The sequence below is a fragment of the Exophiala mesophila genome (genome assembly GCF_000836275.1).
Source record: "Exophiala mesophila strain CBS 40295 unplaced genomic scaffold supercont1.4, whole genome shotgun sequence".
Taxonomy (NCBI): Eukaryota; Fungi; Ascomycota; class Eurotiomycetes; order Chaetothyriales; family Herpotrichiellaceae; genus Exophiala; species Exophiala mesophila.
In genome coordinates this window covers 4554202-4575822 of record NW_015622507.1, presented here as the reverse complement: position 1 = coordinate 4575822, position 21621 = coordinate 4554202, and the positions used below count along the sequence as shown (strand labels likewise).

The window sequence follows — 21621 nt, the reverse complement described above, 5'->3', positions numbered from 1 at the left end:
TTCATGGGGCTGGCAAAATAGCACAGTCCTCCGTAGTTCAGCATGACCAACCAGTGTCCCCCTGCAACTCCTCAGCTGCTTCTCGCCTAAAAATACGAACTGAGGGGGATGCTGAGTGGGCTATCGAAATCTTCCCCATTGTAAAGAAGGCTGATCAACGCCTCAACGGTCAGCCAAAGATAATCAAGGCATGGATTTGCAAGTTTGAGTCAAACGGTGGCTCTTTGATACCCCAAGTCCGACAAATCGTGTCCTTTTGGCCCTATCGGATCACCGAGGTCGATGCTGTTGGCAGCGGCTGATTTTGATAGTAAGCTGCAAGATGGCGGGGTAATTCTAACAGTCCTAATGCTGCGCACTGCTTGTAGCCTGACTACTATTTTACCTAGTACTTACGACGCGTTTTTCACATTATTGCGCACTGCGCCTATCCTGGTGGAAATTCAACTGAAATGGGGTTGCCACCTGCGATGCTGCAATCTGAGTTTGGTGGGAGTTGGATTCGGGCGGCGGGGACCAGGCAAAGGTGATTCCTGTGCGATGACGAGCATCTGATGCGACAGCGCCCTGGGGATTTCTTCAACCCCCTGGTCGTAATTGATCTCAAGAGGCAAGTTTCGGCTGGTCACGGTGTTTGCCATTTCTTGACCTCGCCCCCCTCCAGCGACCACCAAGCAAGAACGTCAACATCCTGTCAATCCGTCACCTCAAACTCTTTTCACTGGGACGCCTTGGTGGATAGTCACGTCTTCTTCACGGTCCCTCTCGACTTTCTACCCCTGTCTGGATGTCCCTATCTGGTTCTTGACACCCTACTTTATTGTGGGGGGCATGCAGGCACTCTGGTCAACGCTCTTGTTTCTATATCGGTGGAGGTCTGCTGTACTGTTCCCACTTAGAGGCCGAGTCCACAAACGTCGGCATTGTTTCAGCTCTCGTCTACTCCAGGCTCACCTTGCCCTTCCTCGCATGACGAAAGAACTCGATAAGGGCTTTTCAGGGTCCAGCGCACCGTGATCCAACGGCGGCGATTTGCGGCACGACTTTAGAGACGTCTCACCGAGAATCCACGATTGACTTCAAGTTTGACGGGTCTGATGTGACTTGACTCTTGACGCGAGACTTGTCGTGGCTCCCTAGTTGGACCGCGCGGGAAGTCTGCCACTGAGCTTTGGGCTCGAGTCAGGTACCGAACCAAGCTCTACGAGGAAGCCTTGCTGATTTTCCATCTTACTGTCGCGTCAATGTCATGGTTTGCCTTCACCCTGAATCTCAGATCAGACCATTTCGGTCCAAGGCACGTCACCCATCAGTCCAACTCTAACACCACGCGAGTCTGTGCTCAATGACGGCCGCAAGCTTGGTTTCCGTACAAGATTGCGAGGAAAGGGGCACTGATCATCAGATGCTCAGAACCTCAGGGGAGGATCGGAACTCGCCACTATGTCTTGGGATATCGGGGCATTGTACCGTGTGGCAAACCTGACCAGCGTTTCCAATCATCACACAAGACGCGACCGCCGCGAGGCGACGAGCCGCAGCAGAGTTCTTTTGGTATGATTCTCGGACTTTCGCCTCGTAGCTTCAGGATCGTACCACCCGTTTCGAGTGTGCCGATCCTCGACCCGATGCTGTTCGCCACCCACTTCGATCGTCAGGTCTGCGATTATGACGGATGAACCGTGCTGCCGAGCGGGTCGACAGCGAGATTACACCAGACGCTGCGGGCAGCATGTTGTCGCTTGTGTGGATGAAGCACAGGTCAAAAGCACAGACAACGACGCGACAGCCGTTTTGGACCAACCTCCACGCGATGATCAAAACACAGACTCTGGCAACAGTGGATTGGATTCACCGTTACCCAAGATGTCAAGGTCAGATCAATGTCCCGGCCCTTCAACACCTCTCAATCTTTTCTCCTACCCGCTGACAGTGTTACCCATCTTTTCCCCAACTGTGCGTACGTCTCTAAGCCGCCATTCTCCCTTTCACTTTTGAATTGAAGTTGAAGGACAGCAAATTGAGTCAATAGTGACTTGATTGTCGGTTTACTAAGGCGTTGGATTGACGTACTTATCCAGTCACGATAAGAACGGCTTTCAAGAGTGTCACTTAAAGATTGAGTGAATGCACGGAGGTCCCTCATCATTGACATCAAAACCTCCGATGTGATATGAGCTTGTGTGAACGTCCACAAGGTCCTGTTCTAGCTTCGTAAGGTGTTGTGAGCACCATTGCTCAGCATGCAAATCTTGTCGAATCAAACAACCGTCCTCGGCAGCCCTGCTAGTAGAATGATTTTGTCTCCTGATGAAATGTCAATCTTGCAAGCATTTCAATTTTTCACAGACGTAGCTTTAGGAGTGAGGCAAGTTTACTGGAATACTTCGCCCGTCCCTGTGATGTTCGCCGCTTATTGTGAGGAACATTGTCATACTCTCCCCGCTCGTTTAGCAGTCCTAGACCCTAAAGGTTTCGCCATAGTTAGTCCATGGAAGTCAGACTGGATACCTAAGGGCCTTGCTCAACGGGCTGACAGAAGACACTGTCATTGTGCTCGAAGCTTTGACACAGATTTATTCTGGGCACAACGTGATTTTGACACAGCACCCTGTTTCTAGAGCCTTTGGATTTTTCGCCATGTCTGCTTTGCCTGAAATGCTCCTCTTGCGTAGTGTCAATAAGCATAGATCGAAGATAAGAGTTTATTGACTTTGACAAGTTAAGACAGGAACTATGGTGTTCAGCATGCAACTTCATAACACAGAATCATCGTAGGCGGACTTGACATGGCCGCTGGATATCTTTACGAGGACCCAGTTGCATATTCCAAAACATGAAAGCAAAACAACAGGATCGAAAAGAGATGTCCTGTCCTGTTTCTAAAGCATTCAAAACATCATCATAGGCCTCTGAGTCAACAAGCTTTTGCAGCATACAGGTATCTAAATTGATTCAGTGGGAGCGATGCTACTCCCGGAAAGCATGCTAGGAAGGGGATGCAGATGGGCTTGACAATGGACTCGTATGAAAATACGACACGTAGAGCTGGAGATTTCAAAGCGTAGTCATATCATGGAATCCACAGAAGGCGCCGCAGCCGGCACTATCGACTCAAGAGTCACCGTCCCCAGTATTTACGCAAAACCGTCCTGAAGTTGAGGCCGAGGAGCCTCATGCTTACCCAAAACGAAGCTAATAAACGCCGATCCTCAGAATAGTGCCTGCCACGCAGCTCTTCAAGTCTGACATATCTTCAGGTCTCTACAACCCCTCTGTCTGCTGACTCGAATTTAGTGGCCCGTTTCCAGGTCTAATTGACAACATCGTCGTTACTGAAGTCTCGCAATATCAGTGGGCCGAGAGGCCCCTCGGGCTAGCGACTATCGTCCCTAAGTAGTTCAGTGTGCTATACGAAGTTAATTCGTATACCTAAGCGACTCGGCCCGGCCAGCTGAATTGGTGGCTGAGGGGCTTTTCATAATCACGTGACCATCATTTCACGCTTTCATCATGTATATTCCTCAATGTTTAGCATGGAGTCCTGTTCTATTAACTGAGTGTAGCTATCAAAGATCTTTGATAAGATAAAGCGGCTGGCGCTCCGAATTTCCTTTTGCCGTCATAATTACACGACGAACTTTTAGATCTCGTTCCAGTGACAAAACTCGCCCATAGGGTCGTTGACCTATTCATCTGTATTCCTGCAAGACCAATTGTCAGCAGGCGGCTTGATGATGATTTAGAGCGTGCCATCCAGATCGAGAAAGTTGTACGCCCAAAGACGTTGCATTCCGAATGCTCATATCCTGCAACAATAGCCCCCTCAATCGAGGCTCTTGACGCCACCTTCGTACATAGCCACATCATACTCTTTCGGGTACTTTTCAATCATGCGCTTCAAGTCCTTCATCTGTTGCATTGCCTCGGGGGTCATCTTCTCATAGACATCCTCAAACATTTCGCGAATTGCGGGCTTTTTGAGCTTCTCGGCGGCGGAAAATTCTTGCAGGACCTGTTTACGGATCGCTGCTCGGGCTTCCGTCTCCTTTTCTTCATTCCAGATGCCCTTGTTCTCCATCCATTTCCGTAATCGAGTGATGGGGTTGTCGCGCCGCTTCCATTCTTCCACCTCTCTTTTGGCCCGATAAGCAAAGCTGTCGTCACTGGTGCTGTGATGGCTAACTCGGTAGCTCATGGCTTCGACCAGAACGGGTTTGCAGTCACCCTCGAGCGCTCGTTTTCGAGCTTCACGCATGACCTCTCGAACGGCAAAAATATCATTCCCATCAACTCTAATGGTGTCGATGCCATAACCCAAGCCACGGCTGGCAATGCCATCTCCTTTGTACTGTTCGATGCTTGCAGTGGAAATTGCAAACCCGTTGTTCCGGCACACAAACACGATAGGACAGGCTTTTGTGGCTGCTATGTTCAAGGCTGCGTGAAAGTCGCCTTCGCTTGCGGCCCCTTCTCCGAAATAACAGGCGACTACTCTCTCTGGAGTATTGGGATTGATCAGTCGTTGCATCTTCAAGGCATACGCTGCTCCTGAAGCTTGAGGAATTTGGGTGGCTAGGGGGCTGGAGATGGTATGAACGTTGAGTTTTCCACTTCCATAGTGAACAGGCATGTTTCGACCCTTGCCATAGTCGTCTTTGTTTGCAAAGAGTTGGTTCATCATTTCTTTCAGGGTGAAACCCCGCTGGACCATAACGCCTTGCTCGCGATATTGCAAGTAACAAACATCGTCTGGAGTCAATGCCGATGCTGAGCCTACGGCAATGCCCTCCTCACCAGCGGAGACCATGTAAAAGCTGACCCGACCTTGGCGTTGGGCGTCAAACATGATCAAATCGAAAATACTGACGGTCAACATATTGTGGTACCAGCCAAGAATTTCTTCATCCGATGCGGATTGGGGGTCTCGACTGTTGTCTACAATATTGCCGTCTGCATCCATGATTCGATATGTCGGCATGGCTGTCTCCTCGGTGGGGTTCCGGAATTTCATGGTAGATGTAAATTGGCTCTTCAACGCCCCGGGGAAGTGAACGCTATAGACATAAAGAGTCAGCACGAGATCAAATGGCCCACTTGACACGCGCGAAAGAAACATACAAGTCGGAAGCAGGCTTTTGTGCCGGGCCTGATGCCCAGTTATCACTTGCCCTTCTTATACCAGCACGAGTGATCAGGGCCCCCGGTTTCCGACGACATGTCGCCAGAAGAGGCCGCATCATAGCCCTGCATTCCATCTTGGAGACTCAAAAGGAGAGGGAAAATAGAGTAACAAAATTGATTGAGAAGAGTAAACCCAGGTGGAAATGAGCGAGACTGATGATGGCTCTGACTTATGACGGCGATGCTCGGTTACCGTCGGACAGTGACGCGACTCCACAAAACTTTGGAGGGCAAGGAGTGGTGTCGCGTCACGTGCAAACATGGTCCGCTTCCGGCTTGCCGCTTGCCGTGCCTGCATCTTGCCAACACGCTAGTCCATTTTAAGACCTTGACCAGAAAAAAGTGTCATTTGATATACGAGGATGGACTTCATTTCTAGTGAATGAACAACGTCCACATTTGGTGTAGGAGCATCCTTGAAGCCAGGTCTCCCGCATTGTTTATTGCGACAGTTTACAAGCGTCATGTCTCGCTTGATGTCTAGACATGTCCCACGACTACTGCGAAGTGGTCGTCCCAGCCACGGCTTCAGCCCAAGCTCCAGATTCATCAGCTCGAGTCTATCACGAGCCCAACAATTGCCCGGCGAAGATGCTCGAACCACTCATTTTGGCTTCGAAACTGTGGCTGAAGCCCAGAAGGAAGCACGAGGTATGGTCACCGAAGGCAAAATAATTGTAGTGAGGCTGACTTGAATCTCTAGTCGGTGCCGTCTTCTCCTCTGTTGCATCTTCCTACGATACGATGAACGATCTCATGTCGCTCGGCATTCACCGTCTCTGGAAGGATTACTTTGTTCGAAGCCTTAATCCTGGAAGTCGGGACTCCGAGGCTGGATGGAACATACTAGATGTTGCCGGCGGGACCGGGGACATTGCATTCCGCATGCTCGATCATGCCACCAACATCAATGGAGATGTCAAGACCAAAGTGACAGTGTCGGACATCAACCCAGAGATGCTGGCAGAAGGAAAGAAAAGATCCTTGGCCACACCGTACGGAAACTTGGACCGACTGAAGTTCATGGAGGGCAATGCAGAATCGATGCCATCACTTCCTTCAAACTCGTTCGATCTCTACACCGTTTCCTTTGGCATCAGAAATTTCACAAATAAAGATGCGGCAATCAGGGAAGCATATCGGATTCTCAAGCCCGGTGGAGTGTTTGCTGTGCTGGAATTCAGCCATGTTGACAATGCATTGTTCAATGCATTCTACAAGAGGTGGAGCTTTAGTGCAATCCCGTTGATAGGTCAACTGGTGGCCGGGGATAGAGATAGTTACCAATACCTGGTTGAGAGCATCGAACGACATCCCCCTCAGGAAGAATTCAAAGCCATGATTCAGGAAGCAGGGTTCATCACACCCGGCAAGGGGTTTGAAAACCTATCGGGGGGCATAGCCACTATTCATCGTGGAGTCAAACCGGTGTGAAGCAACAAAAAGGCCTGTACTAGTGTTATGACGCCTCACCGAAATGGTTCTTCATAAAGACCGGTGGCCATGCTAGGCCTCAATGCGACCAGCGTGAAGGCCGCCATCTACCAAAATATCGGTACCAGTGGTATAGGAAGCGGCATCGCTTAACAGGTACACCGCGGCGCCCATCAAGTCGTTGCGATTGCCTATACGCTTCAGGGGCGGGGCCGTGTGCATCAGCTCGACTAGGTGTGGATGGTCCTTGCGCAGATTCTTGGTCATGTCGGATTCTGTGTAGCCTGGCGAAATGGAGTTGACCGTGATACCTTGGGGTGCCAACTCGACGCTCAGGGCGGTCGTCAACATCTTGACGGCGCCTTTAGAGGTGTGGTAGGCGGCTAGATGATGGCCGGGGATCGCACAATGTGCACAAACGGAGGCAATGAGGACCAGACGACCGCCGGTGCCTTGCTTTTCCATTTGCTTAGTGGCAAGCTGAGCTGCGAAAAATGTGCCATTGACCTATCTATGGTGAGGATGGCGGGTGGCGGGGACAGGTACGGCGGCTTACATTGATCTCCTGGATTCTGGAGACCTCTTTCCAAGTATGTTGGACAAACGGTTTGTCAAGGACGATGCCAGCGGCAGTGACACTGTCCATTAGTGGAGTATCCAAAACGGAAGAACGGAACGCTGTACCTACCATCCATCCAAGGATCCGAGTTCGGATATGGACTGTTCAAAGGCATGGGTGAGGCTTTCCTCACTCGTGACGTCCGTTTTGATGTAACGAGTCTTGACGCCAAATTCCGCTTCGAGACTGGAAAAGTCCTTGACGGGTGAGTTTGAGATATCCAAGACAGCTACATTGCCACCCATCTCGGCGATGGCCCTGGTGATAGAATAGCCAATACCTCTTGCCCCGCCAGTCACGATGTAATTACGGTTTTTTAGATCGAACATGGCTCTGACGCTGCGAAGGTCGCCATCATGCAAGGTCTCTGCGGTTGTGTGGCTGGTATAGCGGAACCCTGTACGCTGTCCCGATGCTCTGGGAAGAGGCCGCAGCAGACGAAATGCAAGCTTGGCCCACATGATGTTTGTACAGTGGCTCAGGGGCGAGAATAAGAATGAAGTGGTGAAGCTGTGAAAGCAAGTATGGAATCGGTCAGGAGACCTCGCCTCACAGAAAAGCGGTCTTTTGCGGTTTCGAGATAGCCGGGGCAATTGTCCATGTAGTCAAGAATACCCCGCATTCATACTGCTACCTGCCATTTAGAGACGAGTCAGCGTGGTCTATCTTTGCAGTTCATATGTAGGGACTTGACTGCCATATGTGTACTTTGTTGAAAAGAATCTTCAATCCAAGCTAGCATCCGGCTGGCTGGAGGTGGACTAGGGGAGCAGGGCAGAAATAGCTGGCGCAATTGGCCTACATCAGACAACCTCTCGTCATAAACGACGATGATAGGTACGCTGTACACAAGGCGAGTTGTGATCTCGTCGTCTGCCGTCTCACTTGATCATTTTCAAGGTTGTTCTTCAATCATCTCGACTTCCCATTTTTAGCATTGTGCGCATTATCACGGATGCTCCTTCCTTGTAAACCCAGCCATGTCACGTGCACCAACCTGAAGCAGTCACGTTGTTCGCCTGCGCCTGCGCCTGCGCCTGCGCCTGTGATGGCTCGTGGTTCTTCTCTCAGTCATTTCTACAGAACAAGACCCATATTCCCTTGGATTTATATCATTGTATTGCCCTCAACCTTTCGAGCAAGTCTTCGAGCACCAAATCAAGCTTTGGAACAGTGTACACCATGTTCTCCACGACTGATCCCTTGGCACACGCCATACAAACAAGAGTAATCAATTCGGTCTCCAACCGGCGATCGGTAGTTCCCATGCGTCCTTTACGTACTGCTTACTTCTCCTACGCTACACATTCCATTTTCCATTGGGGCTGTGCCCCCAACCCTGGCATGGGGTGACATCTGACGCGCAAGACCTCCACGACCTAGACACCACGCTTATTGCTCTCCGTCTATTCTTGGGTCTGGGGAGCCGATGATGGCCGACCATACCAAAACTCTTGTCTAGCGCAACCCCAGACTTTGCCCCTCTCATCTCATTTCTTGTACTGACGCATTGCAACAACCCGTGACCATAACCCAAGCTGTTTGATCTGGTACTTCCATCAAAGAAATACGGACAGCATCGTGTCGCCTGGTCACTCCCGCTCGCGCTTGCGCTCACGCTCACGTCCTTGATTCCACAGTTGATAACCGTACGCATTTCAGGATTGAACATATCGCGCAGGGTTTACGTGCCATCGTTCTTGACTTTACTCCCTTCAGCAAGGGTTCCAACTTCTTCCTGCCTTGTCGGAGCTGCAATTCTCGCCAAGTCTATCCTTTCTACGTATATGGGCTGTAGCGCTCGAGAGCGCTCGTTGATGCAAACCTCTTGTACCGAAACAATTTATTCGAAATAAACGACTGATCGCCACGATAAATCTTGTCACTAGGAGCATGGGTTGCGGATCCTCCAGCCTGAAAGGCGAGGATGTAAACATCAATGGACCACAGCCGTCATCGTCAGACCCATTAGCTCCCAGACGGGTCCGGACCGACTTTGCGAGCGTCGACTACGAGCAAGATGGCAACAATGAACGACGAATGACAGAATATGCGCCTCATGAGACGGTGAGATCTCAGTCAGGCGCAGGACACGACAGGAACCTGTCACCAGCAGGGCTTCCAAGCGAACCGAAGAAAGCATCCAAGTCGGCAGCGACAGGGCTCCACGACAGCTTTCACGCAGATAGTGCTGCGAACCCCAAAGTTGGGGCCGAAACCGACGTCTTCCCACATGAAGGAATCGGTGTAGGTGAATCCAAGCTGAAAGACGGCGACGAACCTGATCTCAAGCCATATCAAACGATCGACAACGACGGCTGGGACCAAGACGAATTCCAAACCCAGACCCAGTCGCCGTCATCACGCGCCGTCAACGGGGCGCACGATGACTCGGGTTTCGACCCTCTGAGCACCAAAGCAAAGGAAGACTTCGCCCACGACAACGATCCCGCCAGCATCGACAATCAGGCGAATGGCGACAAGTCTGGGCCCGTATCCGACTCAGCACCCAGCCCCCGAGGTTCCAAAGACGGCAAGAAGTCATGGTTGGGTGACAAGTATTCGCAGTATCAGGCGATGAAAAGCGGACGCAACCAGCAAATATCAGACGAAGAGTTGAAGAAGTATACGGGCATGGATCGTAAGCAGTTGAAGGACTGGGGAGATGCTCGAGACGGCGTCGCCGGAAATCAGCGCGCGGGTACCGTCAGCTCGAGTAATGCCAAAGCCGCAGGCGCTGGCTGGGATGCTAGTATGTAATTCGTCGTGCTCAGGCCTCACTTATTCATACTATGGATGATTATTTTACATTGCATCTACAGTCTCTGGTAGAGGATTGACGCACGGGGCAGAATGGCAAGGCATGCCATCTCAGTCGAATCTTACAATCGATTCTTACAAGCTAGTGAATTGTTTGTGCATGGTGTGGGACCAGACTTGGACTTTGTAATCATATGTGCAATCTACGAACCCAACCTATGTTTTGCAGATATCCAAACCGAATATGTACTTTTATGAAGGGGTTCTAGTTCCCCTTAATTGCCACCTTGGCCAGGACAGACGGCCTGTAATATATGGTGCCGCCCATCGGCGTGTCATATGGTCTTGGACACGACCAAACGAAAAGTCCATCATCCTTGGCTTGGGAGAAGATCTAGGTTTCTCCCCGGGCTTCACCCCTTGGTGTGGGTAATCTTCGATATGTGCACAATCGCCACGCAAAGCAACGCATTCAATGGCTTGGCTAGCAATTAAAGAGGACCAGTACTCCGACCGTGTCCTAGCCCCGTGTCCATCCCATCAGTCTCTGGCCTTGTGACTTGGGTCATGAATCATTCAAGTCTCTCGTATATCATCCGTCCTGAAGCCGACGTGATCGGGGTATCATGATTGTGGTGCCGGCCGCTTCTTGGTGGGCATCCCACCCCTTCTTCAGATTTTATCGTCGTTGTTCGGTAAGTGATCAGCCGACTCAATATGTCTGACCTTAGTAGGCCATCCGACGTCAATATTTGGGGGTTTTTAACAAATGCAGCCAGATTACGATCAACTGGCTGAGGAGGATTCTTTGGCCTTGCCTTTGTCTGTCTCTTGAGCGATTGATGTTGTGCTAGAGGCTCGTCCTTCGTCGCCATAGAGATGGTTCTGCTCAATGTACTCCACCACGGGTGCTGGGATCAAGTACTGGACGCTCATGCCACGTCTCAGAAACAGGCGAATCTTGGTGCTGCTGACATCATTCTGGATGAGCTGTTGGATGACATGGATATTGTCACGATAATTCTGAAGACTGGCTAAGGCCTCGTCAATGTCGGTTCCGGATCTCTCAATGATAAAGGTGCCGTAGCGGCCCAAGATGTGGTCGAGATCTTTGTCACTCCACACATTGGGGGTGGACATGGTTTGAATCAAATCTGCGCCGGCAAGAAGAGCAATGCTCACCCGTTTCCGGGACCCATCACCTGTGTCGATCCCCTTTCGCAATGTGTTAATTTCATGGTCAAAATGGTCCAAGACTTTAGCCGTTGGTTGGTATTCTTTCTTTTCGGCCTCCCAGGTGTCGACCATGAGCCAGTTGGAGGCTTTATCGATGGCCAATTGGCACATGGCAACACTACAGATTGTGATTAATACAAGTTCTATATGTTCTATACGGAGGAGAAGCTGTAGACTTACCGGTGCTCGGCAGGTGCCAGGCCTTGTTTCTTGTAAGCATCTGACACAGGGGACAGATATCCACCGATCATCTCATATTCCGTGTTGTGCTTGACATAATCTGCGGCCATGACAAACATGCGAAGATGGAGAAAGGTTATGGGCGAAAAGGAACCGCAGGCAACAAGAAGCAGGGGTGTTTTGGATGGGTCATCCATCTTCTTCTTGAGACGGTTGTCGGGGAACCGGTATTCGTCCATGGTGTCCGCGTCGCCTGTAATTGCCTGAAGACGAGTGGTGCGTTGCGGACAATATCCGATGGAGGTCTTCAGGGCCGAATTTCTGGCGCGGAGGACTGGTAGGTGTGTAATGGTAGAATATTGGGATGTCGGTAAGGTGAAGCAGTGGGGAGTCGTGCGGAAGACTGAGGCTGTGGAAGAGGGTGAGGCCGGCAATGCTGGGCGAGGGAAATGTAGAGTCGATGGATTGATGCGACCGGATAGGGTCCGTCTTGAGCGGAGGGCGGTCGTGGGGGAGAGATAGGGTGAAAAGCGTCGTGAAGAAGAGCAGGTCAGCATTCCAGGGCAAACATGGCCCGGGTTGAAGAGGGATGAAAATGGAGAGGGGTGTGGTTTGGATGTTGTAGGTGCTAGGGAAGTTGGTGGTGGCGGGTCCTGGTTCGGAGAGGTGGAGAAAAGAGAGAGCGGCAGAGGCAGTGCGGGCTCGGAGGAGTGGCAGCAGAAAGAGACTTTCAAAACTCCTAACTAGTGGGTTAAGTTGGCATGAATCGACGCCCGCAAAGAATCAAGTCCAGTCTCTCAGGCTGATCAACACGGCCGTGCTGGGCGATCAAACTCGTCCTGTAGAATGTATGGCCAAGTGTGGGAATGCGGGTGAAGAAGCAACCAAGGCAGATCAATTTTTATCTCCGAGTCCCGAGGGCCAGACAACCAGAGTCCTGGATCTTTTGCTGGGTAATACTGCGATTAGTCGGAACTTAGCCGGAGCCGACGGCCAAGGACTCGAGTTGCTTAGAGTACCTACGGAGTAGGTAGGTATGATAGTACACAAGCAGCAGGTAGTTGAAGGAGATTTCTTGGAGTTGTTTGTGTAGTTGAAGATGGCTGCTCGCATCAATGAAAAGTCTGAAGTCTGGGGTGTTCGGGTTAAAGGGAAGGCGCAAGAAATAAGAAACAAGTAAGGCTCATCTCCAATTGTAGGCAAGAGCGATGGCTGAAAATGATGACTGATTACTGATAATTGAGCAATTATGCCATCGATCAACCATCAGGGCGATCAGGGCGATCAGGGCAAATCAGAACACCACATAAGAAGCATGGTGACGATTCATTATATGAAACTGTGACATCTCAGCAATCGAGTCAACGTCGTCCTCACACCTTCTGAGGCCGTTGTGGGAGGAAATGTGGGTAACGAGAAAGAGAAAGGAACCACGTGCTTCTTTTGCCTATTATTCTGCCCTGGTCAATATAAGAGAGTTGGTCTCTAATATCACCATCACCATCACCATTGTATACTTCATTCAGGGTGATCGAGTGTCTCACCTAAAGAACATGCCTGCCCAGTTGCGCAATATGTTGTCTGTCGTAGCCTCATGCTGGTAGCTACTAACTTAAGCAGGGTAGAAATTATTGCGCAATGGACAAGGTCTAGTTCGCTAGCTAGTACTTGTAGACGATAGGAATCGTTCCCTGCCTACCTTGATCATCTGATGAAATAAGTGTAGACCAGAGACAAATGTGTCACCACAATCTTTTGAGTCTGTACACCGACAATCTCTATTCATGGTAAAATGTGTCTACGTGTCTACAGTGAAGCATTTCTCAACGTTCTCTCTACTTCACCGCACCCAATGCAAGATGGTCATTAGGCAATCAACGGGCAAAGAGCGGGTGACACCACAAGCAGAGCAGAATAGGCTTGACTGCGGCTCTTATGACTGCCTAAGTTTAGTGAGCATTGGACCCATAGGTCGGAACTGGTGGACGTCCAGGCTGTCAGCCTTGACTCGGTTGACAACCTGCACAATTGCAACACCACCTAAACCTAACAGGTGCATATTACATACTAACTCTCAGTCATTCACTGGATTTCATATTCTTTCATCATACTCACCTTCACCACCTGTTACTTTATCCCGCCTGTCCCATCACACAACATCTCATCCTATGCGGCTTTGCTCTTGCTATTAACGTACTGCATCCTGTCTTTAATCCGCTTCAGTCACTCCCTTGCGGCCGGTCCTTCGATGGCGGGTTAAAGCATGGCACATCTGCCCCCTCCATCATCCAGTTCGACGACGAAGCATCCGCACTCTCAACCTCACCCTCATCCGCAATTACAACCACAACCACACTCGCACCTTCACCTGCCACCCTCCGCCCGCCAACATCGTCCAGCATCAGGCGCTCCTGCCAACTTGACTGAACCTGATTTCCACAATCTTCTGCCTGTCTCAAATCCATCTTCTTCACCTCCGCCTTCTCACAACCCAAGGTATATTAAATACCCTCTTCACTTGATCTTGCTTTGTCTTCAACCTTGCCTGCCACTTATCCCTTTCACTGCAACACCCTCCTCCCTCTGCAGTTTCCATCTCCTCACACCTGCAACCATAGCCTCTGCTTTGCATCCCTTCCATTCTTGTCCTCTTTCATAATCTAGATACGCTCATCTCCTGTCGATCCTCGCTCGCTTTTTCTATTCCTCTTGCCTTGCCATTTGATCGATCTCTCGCTCATGTCCCGCAGAGTCACTCGCTCTTCTGCGAGGCTCGCAGCAGAGTCTGCCGCTTCCACCACGCCTCCTGATCCGGCCCCTCTCCTACATTCTGCTCCACAGCCCTCGAGAAAGCGGAAGGCCCCCGGCCGGCAGTCCTCCAGCCCCAACCTACGCACCGACGACCAGTCCCCTCCCTCGTCTGGTCCGCCTGGAAAGAAGCAAAAGACTTCGGAAGTCATTCCTCCACAATCAACATCTTCTCTTCCTTCAACCCGTTCCACTCGAAGAAAGCCTGCCAACGACCAAGCGGTCATGTCTAACAATGGGTGGGTGGAAGCTTCCGGTCGTCACACCTGCAATCACATCCCTGATCCTCTCTCTAGGTCCTCTTCGAAATATACAGATGAATCTTCAAAGCAGGCACAGTCCAAATCAACATCGAGGCGTCCTTCCGGTGGCAATGGCAAGAAGACACAGCCAGGTAACTCATTCACCCCAGCCTGTCAAACATATTTACTAAATACCCTTCTAGAATATTCGCCTCCGTCACAGCCTGCCTCTAACCGTCGAGCGAAGAAGCGTCCCTCGAGGAGAGAACAAGATCCCACCATAAAGGAAGACGATGATGCAGGCGAAAAGGCATCGAATCGAGAGAAGGAAGCCAGTCCTTCTCCCGCTCAGTCACAAAGCGACAGCAACGATGGAGATGACCACAGCGCTATGGACGAAGACGATGTTCCAGACCCCTTTGCTGCCGCCCTTTTTGGCTCAGGCCGTGGTGGCCATTCCTCAGGTCTTTCCAGCACCCTTCGAGCCCTGAGTGGGATGATGAGTGGCATGTCCTCCAGACTGAGGGATATCTTGACAAATTTACGTCAAGTCGATAATCCCACCATGCAAATGCTCGCTCTTGAAGAGCTCTCTAACCTACTCCTCGTTTCCAACGAAGATAATCTCTCGGGTCAATTCTCTCCGGATCCATATGTCAAGGAGTTGGTCGCTCTTATGCAGCCAAATCCCATTACCGGCGAAGAGAATCCCGAAATGATGCTGCTCGCCTGTCGATGCATTGCCAATCTCATGGAGGCTCTCAGAGGTTCTGTTGCAAACGTTGTCTATGGTGGTGCAGTCCCCGTCCTCTGCCAAAAGCTCCTTGATATCCAGTACATCGACGTTGCCGAGCAGGCCTTGAGCACGTTGTCAAAAGTCTCGATCGACTTTCCTGCTTCCATCGTCCGCGAGGGCGGCCTGACCGCTTGCCTGCAGTTTCTTGACTTTTTCGCCACTGGGACACAGCGTACCGCAGTCACGACCGCTGCAAATTGTTGCCGCAATATCCCCCACGATTCCTTCCCCGTCATTCGAGACGTCATGCCTATTCTGCTCAACGTGCTCTCCAGCCACGACCAAAAGGTTGTCGAGCAGGGTTGTTTGTGCGTCACACGAGTCATTGATAGCTTCAAACGCAGTCCTGAGAAGCTCGAGCAGCTGGTGGACCCCCCACTCCTCAGAGCCGTCTTGGGCCTCCTCCTGCCTGGCACTACCAATCTAATCGGAGCAAACATTCACACCGAATTCCTTAGAGTTCTCGGCATTGTCGCTAGTGCCAGCCCCCGCCTGGCCGCCGAGTTGCTCAAGATGAACGTCGTAGATACCTTGTACCAAATCCTCACTGGCGTGTCTCCGCCTTCTGACACATCTGATGCCGCGTCCAAGATTGACAGCGTCGTTATTATGCAAGCGCTTATCCATCGGCCACGGGAACAAATTTACGAGACCTTGAATGTCATCTGCCAACTATTGCCGCCACCTCAGATCAATCGAGATCTTGACCACGAGCTCTACGAAGACCTCGACGATGGCGTGTCCGATGAGGTCGATGAGTCGAGTGGTGAACCCGTCTCACGAGCCACCAAGAGAATGGAGTTACTCCAAGGCTGCAAAGCTGAAACTCGTCGATTTGCCATGATTCTGATGCCAACTTTGACTGATGCATATTCCAGCACTGTCAACCTCAATGTCAGAAAAAAGGTCCTAATCGCACATCTCAAGATCCTCTCCAACCTTGAGATCTCCGTCATCGAAGAAGCACTTCGACCTGTTCCGTATGCTTCATTCCTCGCATCAATTCTGTCCCAAGAGGATCACCCGAGCCTGGTGGTATTCGCCTTGGAAGCCTCGGAACTGTTGTTCGAAAGACTCGAGGATATTTATCAATACCAGTTCCATCGCGAGGGTGTCATTGGCGAGATTAAGAAGCTCGCCAATCGACCCTTGGGACGCTTTCGGAGCACGTCTCCGGCCACCGAGCTTGTTCGCAGCGAAACAAATCGTTCAGGGCAAGAGAGAGAGGAGCTTGCAATCAGCCAGTCAAAACCATCTGGTAGTAGCCGACACCGAAATACTGAACGCGGAGGCGAAGAAGACGAAGAGGAAGAAGAAGACGAAGAAGAAGAAGAGGAGGAAGTCATTGATGATGACATTGAAGTCGATGAGGATGATGACCATGACAACGAAGACCTCCATGATGACGAGGATGAGATCGAAGATGATATTGACGATCGACACGTTCACGACCTCGATGACTCTCAAAGCTCGGATTCTTCTGAAGATGAGGCGCCTCCTTCTCCATTAGCGATTGCTGGCATCGCTGATCTCGTGGTGCTACGGGCAAAGAAGTTTTTGGAGAAGCATGACACAAAGAAGGGCCGAGAGTTCAAAGAGAAGGCCAGACTTATTCGCGAGGATCTTCTCCAGCTTGCCCAAGACATTGAGACATTCTACCATAGCTCAGCTGATGTCGAAGCTGGCGGGCCCTTGTTCGCGCGTCTTGCAGGTTATTTCGACGGCGATGCATTGGAGAGTATCACAAGTTCAGAGCTCCTCGACTCCGGAATCATTCGCACTCTGCTCCAAGTTCTACCTGATGGCGCCGAAAAGGTATGCACTGCCGCCCGAGCCGACTTTGTGACTGCTTTCCTGGAATCAACCAATCAGAGCAACATCAAAACCACATCATCCACTCCAACTCATTTTAGTGTCCTCATTCAGAAACTTCAGGATTTGTTGAGCCGAGCTGAACATTTCGAAGTTCTGACCGTGAACAATAATGCTTCTGAGAATAGCCGAAGCAGTTCCACGTCAATGCTTTCGCGGCAAATTCGACTGAGACTCTCCGCAGACGGAGACAGTGACATTCCTGCTACCTACCGCGAGATGATCGTTTCGATTCATGCGATTGCAACCTTCAAGGCCCTCGATGACTACCTGCGCCCACACTTCATTCCTTCAGACCGTCCAGCCTCTGCCCAGCGCCGTCGCGACATGTTGCAGCAGATTGCCAATGCTCGACTGGCCCATTTGGCGGGGGCCGCTGAGTCAGGATTGCTTTCGCCTTTTGGGCAAGATCTAGGTGCGCCCGCAACGCCGCCTGCTGGTTCACGGTCCGCATCTCGACTGTCGTCTCGGAACAAGCAACGTTCCCAAGAAACACCACCTTCGGAGAAGAAGGCGGACGAGACACCCGAGAGGAAACGTTCTTCTCGACGTACGCAAGCGTCTTCCACAAGTCTTCCACCAGCTGCCGCTCCAGAACCAAGTACAGAAGCTTCCGGCGAGAAACTGGAGTGTGCCGATGAAAAGCCTCTGGAAGATGAAAACATGCCAGAAGGAGAAAACGATGGTGCCCTCGAAGCTTTTGTTGACGGTCTCGAAGAAGACGTTTCTGACGATGACTCTCCTGAGCCAGGTGCCGTCAACATGGAAATTGGGACGAGCGGAAAGGTGACAGCTCGCAAAGAAGATGGCACTCGGGTTTTCACGCCTCAACCCGGGACGCCAGTAGCTGCAGGCACTCGACCACCCTCCTCTGGCCAGTCCCCAGGAGTGTCTCCAGCCCCGTTGGCAAGCACGTCCAGTGGTGGCAGGCAGTCATACGCTAGTGCATTGTCCTCAGTGCCGCAGGATTGGCATGTTGAATTCAGTATTGATGGAAAGATCATCCCGAACAATACCACCATATATCGCGCTGTTCATCACAATCGAGATCAGCCTCAGGATCCAATGGCCAGGAGCGTTTGGTCCGGCGTTCATACTATCAAGTTCAAGAAAGTCCGAGGACCTCCTCCTAAAACATCAAACTTTCCTACTGGGAATGAGACGGTGAAGCCCGAGTCTCGTGACGGACTACCAGCGTCCCTCGATGGTCACCCTGTGACATCGTCGATTCTCTCTCTACTGCGCATTCTCCACGAATTGAACGCCAACCTTGATGAAGTTAGGGAAAACATTGGGCGGTCCGATCTCAAGCTTTATCAGGAGCCTCTAGCCTCTTTCATCAACACTAAACTGACGGCGAAGATGAATCGCCAGCTTGAAGAACCCTTAATCGTCGCGAGCAACTGCTTACCTGACTGGAGCGAGGACCTTGCTCGGTCCTTTCCCTTCCTATTTCCCTTCGAGACCCGCCATCTGTTTTTGCAGTGCACATCTTTTGGCTACTCCCGTTCGATGATTCGCTGGCAGAATACACAGTCGGAAAGCGATGATCGACGAGACCGTCGTCGAGATGAGCGCCCCATGCTTGGCCGTCCACAGCGCCAAAAGGTTCGAATCTCTCGTACCCGTATACTGGAGTCTGCTATGAAAGTAATGGACATGTACGGAGCATCCCCAAGTGTCCTCGAGGTTGAATATTTCGAAGAAGTTGGCACTGGCTTGGGTCCGACTCTTGAATTCTATTCGAGTGTTTCTAAGGAATTCTCCAAGAAGAAGCTCAAGATGTGGCGCGAAAACGATTCTGCGGATAAGGACCAGTTTGCCTTTGGCAAGAACGGCTTGTTTCCCGCTCCAATGAGTGAAGCTGAGGCACACAGTGAAGCTGGCAAGAAGCTTTTGCTCCTTTTCAAAGGCCTGGGCAAGTTTGTCGCTCGATCAATGCTGGATTCAAGGATCATTGACGTCTCGTTCAATGCGACGTTCTTCAAGGTTGGCAGCTTTTCCATCAAGCCTACAATCGGCCTGCTCCGCTCGGTTGACCAGGATCTTGCAAACTCCCTATCTCAACTTCAGCAATATATCAAAGCCAAAGCTAAGATCCAGTCGGATGCATCTCTGACCAAAGCTGAAAAGATTGAAGGTATTGCAAACCTCACCATTCAAGGAGCTCGTGTTGAGGACCTCATGCTCGACTTCACTCTGCCTGGCTATCCGCATATTGAGCTGTTGGAGGATGGCGCCGAAACCGTTGTCACGGGGGATAATGTTCAGGATTACGTTGACAAGGTACTCGACCTCAGTCTGAATACTGGAGTTCGTCGACAAATCGAGGCATTCCAAAGTGGATTCTCACAAGTTTTTGCCTTTTCGACATTGACAGCATTCACGCCCAACGAATTAGTGATGCTGTTTGGAAGGAATGACGAAGATTGGTCCATCGAGACCCTGACAGATTCGGTAAAGGCTGATCATGGCTACAACATGGACAGCAAGAGCGTCAAAAACCTCCTCACTTGCATGTCAGAGCTCACGCAAGCACAGCGCCGAGACTTCTTACAGTTTGTGACAGGGAGCCCGAAACTTCCCATTGGAGGTTTCAAGAGCCTGACGCCCATGTTCACGGTTGTCTGCAAACCTAGTGAACCACCATACTCGTCAGACGATTATTTGCCCAGCGTTATGACGTGTGTCAACTACCTAAAACTGCCCGATTATACCTCAGAGGAGGTTTTGAAGGAGAGACTTTTCGTTGCTATTCGCGAAGGACAAGGCTCTTTCCACCTATCTTGAAACCTTGAAAACGATCAGCCGGCAGTAAAGTAGCAGAACAGCTAGAGGGATGCTCTTAATTGTCCAGATATATGGACATGACACAATCTTCTGGGGCAAAGGAAGTCGTGAAGTGAGGGGCAACAGTCCAATTTCGGAGTTTGAAGATGGATTGCGCTGCATGGCTTGGGAAGTCGAGTCATTGGGCATTGTCTGCGGGGGAGTTGGGTCTGGCGGAGAAAATGGTACTGATACAAGGATCAGCAGAAGCCTGTGACTATGTATCTGGTGGTGATGGGCCGATGTGAGTTTGTTTGGTACCTACTGACGACGGGCATTATGAAGGCCGAAACGACCGACCCATGAAGTCGAGGAATCGAAACGGCGGACGGTCCTGGCAGGCTTTCACTTACCACCCAACGTATGAATAATGGCACAAATTGACGTCATTGATTTCGAGCTACCAAGTAGACACGAAGAAACTACAGTATGTAGTCCATAATAACGATTCGACCATAGAAGTATTTAATCAGGTATTACTTCGTCTTTCTGCTGGCTACATTAAATTCGTATCAGAGATAAGAGATGATGGCTTGCAGAGTAGAAATGTTGGCTCCACGAAAGCCAAGTAATTGAAGGGGGTGTTCTAAAATGTGATTGTCGATGGTCTCGAAGGAACACAGGGAAGATTAATACAGGTGTGGGAGAGGCACGGCGGCCGAGGGGCTAGATTAGCTAGCTGTAGCTTGTCTGTCCTGAATTCCTACACATACCATGGCTACTGTAGATCACTACCAAGATTCTGGGTCAGTGCAATCAACTTTCAAGCAAGACGAGCCGGATCAAGACAACCGATGTTGTGTGATATCGGCTCTTGAGACGGAGTGGCAAATGAGACAAAAAACGACACGACACGAGAGTGAGGTCGGCACTGTGGCACTGTATTCGTAGAGAACGAAGGAGGTATGATGGAGACGTAGGCGGAGACGAACCCATACGAGTAGATCCATCCAAACGTGAACCGAAAGTTGATCTGAAGGCTGGACGGGGAAAGGCTGGAACTGGCTCGGTCATATCTTGTGGTAGCGGGTGCCTCGTCTGCTGTTGTTGTTCGTGGTGCGCTGTTCGTCGTTCTTCTTGGAATGTCCCTGTTGGCCAGACGTCGACTGATCCAGAATTTGCAAATCCCAGAGTCCTGAATCAAGTCCCACCACCATTCCATTATCATGGGACATGTCCTGTTGTTGCTTCGCCTACGTACATTACTCGTAAGTCGCATGCACCCTCGTCTGGGTGAACCCATCAGAGAATCCATCAGAATGAGCTGTCCAACTTCCATTCTCGGAAGACGATGCATCATCTTCTCGAGGAACGGTCAATTTGACCCCTGTATCAACCACTAAATTCGAGTCCCTTATTGTCAATCATGAGACTTGATCGCTCGCTTGGAAACCGCCGGAGCCCAAGTGTGCAACTCCCAGTCTCGCCCAGCGGCCAGAACAGTCTCATCTCGTTACAGATCATCAACAACGATGAACGAGTGCTACTGTAAAAGGAAGGATGGTGGTCATTGGTGTTGATGGTGGGTGGGCAAGGTGGGCTCTGGGATTTGACTGTCGATCATGTCCCAGAGCCATGATCTAGATGATCACTTTTGTCAAATAGGCACAGTCGTTTTATGTGATAGTCAGCGCTTTTACATTTCGCTTCACCTGGGACCC

General features: G+C 50.8%; 7 protein-coding genes across 8 annotated transcripts; 4 read left to right on the top strand and 3 right to left on the bottom strand.

Annotated features, from left to right (window-relative positions):
• The first annotated feature begins 618 nt into the window (after window positions 1–618).
• On the top strand, window positions 619–2284 carry PV10_06679 (uncharacterized protein). The gene has a single exon (XM_016371502.1). The coding sequence runs from the start codon at window positions 1669–1671 to the stop codon at window positions 1996–1998; it is 330 nt and encodes a 109-aa protein (XP_016223795.1). The 5' UTR covers window positions 619–1668; the 3' UTR covers window positions 1999–2284.
• A 1239-nt stretch (window positions 2285–3523) lies between these two features.
• On the bottom strand, window positions 3524–5279 carry PV10_06678 (uncharacterized protein). Its single transcript, XM_016371501.1, has 2 exons — window positions 5122–5279; window positions 3524–5057 (listed from the first exon to the last, which is right to left on the bottom strand). The coding sequence occupies exons 1-2, from the start codon at window positions 5256–5258 to the stop codon at window positions 3827–3829; spliced, it is 1368 nt and encodes a 455-aa protein (XP_016223794.1). The 5' UTR covers window positions 5259–5279; the 3' UTR covers window positions 3524–3826.
• A 298-nt stretch (window positions 5280–5577) lies between these two features.
• On the top strand, window positions 5578–7837 carry PV10_06677 (uncharacterized protein). Its single transcript, XM_016371500.1, has 2 exons — window positions 5578–5835; window positions 5888–7837. The coding sequence occupies exons 1-2, from the start codon at window positions 5649–5651 to the stop codon at window positions 6616–6618; spliced, it is 918 nt and encodes a 305-aa protein (XP_016223793.1). The 5' UTR covers window positions 5578–5648; the 3' UTR covers window positions 6619–7837.
• PV10_06676 (uncharacterized protein) lies at window positions 6409–8248 on the bottom strand. Its single transcript, XM_016371499.1, has 3 exons — window positions 7307–8248; window positions 7175–7256; window positions 6409–7125 (listed from the first exon to the last, which is right to left on the bottom strand). The coding sequence occupies exons 1-3, from the start codon at window positions 7696–7698 to the stop codon at window positions 6691–6693; spliced, it is 909 nt and encodes a 302-aa protein (XP_016223792.1). The 5' UTR covers window positions 7699–8248; the 3' UTR covers window positions 6409–6690.
• A 410-nt stretch (window positions 8249–8658) lies between these two features.
• PV10_06675 (uncharacterized protein) lies at window positions 8659–10236 on the top strand. Its single transcript, XM_016371498.1, has one exon. The coding sequence runs from the start codon at window positions 9131–9133 to the stop codon at window positions 9995–9997; it is 867 nt and encodes a 288-aa protein (XP_016223791.1). The 5' UTR covers window positions 8659–9130; the 3' UTR covers window positions 9998–10236.
• Window positions 10188–12064, bottom strand: PV10_06674 (nicotinate (nicotinamide) nucleotide adenylyltransferase). The gene is made up of 2 exons (XM_016371497.1): window positions 11414–12064; window positions 10188–11351 (listed from the first exon to the last, which is right to left on the bottom strand). The coding sequence occupies exons 1-2, from the start codon at window positions 11968–11970 to the stop codon at window positions 10784–10786; spliced, it is 1125 nt and encodes a 374-aa protein (XP_016223790.1). The 5' UTR covers window positions 11971–12064; the 3' UTR covers window positions 10188–10783.
• Window positions 12065–13523: 1459 nt separating this feature from the next.
• Window positions 13524–20436, top strand: PV10_06673. 2 transcript variants are annotated; one of them, XM_016371495.1, is made up of 4 exons: window positions 13524–13909; window positions 14164–14460; window positions 14518–14615; window positions 14667–20436. In XM_016371495.1, the coding sequence occupies exons 1-4, from the start codon at window positions 13677–13679 to the stop codon at window positions 19919–19921; spliced, it is 5883 nt and encodes a 1960-aa protein (XP_016223788.1). In that variant the 5' UTR covers window positions 13524–13676; the 3' UTR covers window positions 19922–20436. The 2 variants fall into 2 exon arrangements, with proteins under 2 accessions (XP_016223788.1, XP_016223789.1); XM_016371496.1 differs by having other exon boundaries at window positions 13524–14460.
• The last annotated feature ends 1185 nt before the right edge of the window (window positions 20437–21621 follow it).

What these genes read in the sequence shown, in the direction of transcription:
- PV10_06675 (XM_016371498.1), top strand. Translation starts at nt 9,131, where the DNA reads ATGGGTTGCGGATCCTCCAGCCTGAAAGGCGAGGATGTAAACATCAAT.
- PV10_06676 (XM_016371499.1), bottom strand. Translation starts at nt 7,698, where the DNA reads ATGTGGGCCAAGCTTGCATTTCGTCTGCTGCGGCCTCTTCCCAGAGCA. An exon ending in CTCGGATCCTTGGATGGATG is followed by an intron (nt 7,257 to 7,306) that starts GTAGGTACAGCG and finishes ACTAATGGACAG; the next exon opens with TGTCACTGCCGCTGGCATCG. An exon ending in CCAGAATCCAGGAGATCAAT is followed by an intron (nt 7,126 to 7,174) that starts GTAAGCCGCCGT and finishes CACCATAGATAG; the next exon opens with GTCAATGGCACATTTTTCGC.
- PV10_06677 (XM_016371500.1), top strand. Translation starts at nt 5,649, where the DNA reads ATGTCTCGCTTGATGTCTAGACATGTCCCACGACTACTGCGAAGTGGT. An exon ending in AGCCCAGAAGGAAGCACGAG is followed by an intron (nt 5,836 to 5,887) that starts GTATGGTCACCG and finishes TTGAATCTCTAG; the next exon opens with TCGGTGCCGTCTTCTCCTCT.
- PV10_06678 (XM_016371501.1), bottom strand. Translation starts at nt 5,258, where the DNA reads ATGGAATGCAGGGCTATGATGCGGCCTCTTCTGGCGACATGTCGTCGG. An exon ending in CAAAAGCCTGCTTCCGACTT is followed by an intron (nt 5,058 to 5,121) that starts GTATGTTTCTTT and finishes TTATGTCTATAG; the next exon opens with CGTTCACTTCCCCGGGGCGT.
- PV10_06673 (XM_016371495.1), top strand. Translation starts at nt 13,677, where the DNA reads ATGGCACATCTGCCCCCTCCATCATCCAGTTCGACGACGAAGCATCCG. An exon ending in CCGCCTTCTCACAACCCAAG is followed by an intron (nt 13,910 to 14,163) that starts GTATATTAAATA and finishes CATGTCCCGCAG; the next exon opens with AGTCACTCGCTCTTCTGCGA. An exon ending in GCGGTCATGTCTAACAATGG is followed by an intron (nt 14,461 to 14,517) that starts GTGGGTGGAAGC and finishes TCCTCTCTCTAG; the next exon opens with GTCCTCTTCGAAATATACAG.
- PV10_06679 (XM_016371502.1), top strand. Translation starts at nt 1,669, where the DNA reads ATGACGGATGAACCGTGCTGCCGAGCGGGTCGACAGCGAGATTACACC.
- PV10_06674 (XM_016371497.1), bottom strand. Translation starts at nt 11,970, where the DNA reads ATGCTGACCTGCTCTTCTTCACGACGCTTTTCACCCTATCTCTCCCCC. An exon ending in CTGGCACCTGCCGAGCACCG is followed by an intron (nt 11,352 to 11,413) that starts GTAAGTCTACAG and finishes CACAATCTGTAG; the next exon opens with TGTTGCCATGTGCCAATTGG.